At 62.6% G+C, this 350-nt stretch overlaps 1 protein-coding gene across 1 annotated transcript in view; it reads right to left on the reverse strand.

Annotated features, from left to right (window-relative positions):
- The window catches only part of EMH_0051230 (uncharacterized protein), a gene marked incomplete at both ends in the record, with an annotated part of 8588 nt that overhangs the window by 3071 nt on the left and 5167 nt on the right, over positions 1-350 (reverse strand). Inside the window, one exon of the mRNA XM_013496728.1 lies at positions 1-348. Within this exon, the coding sequence (XP_013352182.1) occupies positions 1-348 (348 nt within the window). The remainder of the gene's footprint in view (positions 349-350) is intronic.

The raw sequence follows: 350 nt of genomic DNA on the forward strand, positions 1-350 counted from the left end.
CGTAAAGGCAGAAAACCGCATGCGTCCTGCTGCTGCTGCTGCTGCTGCTGCTGTTGCTGCTGCTGCTGCTGTTGCTGCTGCTGCTGCTGCGGGCTGCTGCAGCCAGGCGATCAGCGCTGTCTCCTCCACTGCATCACTCCCCAAAAGAGCAGCAGCAGCAGCAGCAGCTGCTGCTGCTGCAGCAGCAGCAGCAGGCTTCTTGTCATGTGTTTGTGCAGCCTGAGGTAATGCTGCTGTTGCTGCTGCTGCTGCTGCTGCTGCTGCTTCGAGCTCCGCCTCGAGGGACGCCAACAGCCGCAGCAGCAAACTGTGGGGGACTGCAGCAGCAGGCAGCCGCTGCAGCAGCAGCT

Source organism: Eimeria mitis, genomic scaffold, assembly GCF_000499745.2.
Source record: "Eimeria mitis Houghton genomic scaffold, Emh_scaff2263, whole genome shotgun sequence".
NCBI classification, from domain to species: domain Eukaryota; phylum Apicomplexa; class Conoidasida; order Eucoccidiorida; family Eimeriidae; genus Eimeria; species Eimeria mitis.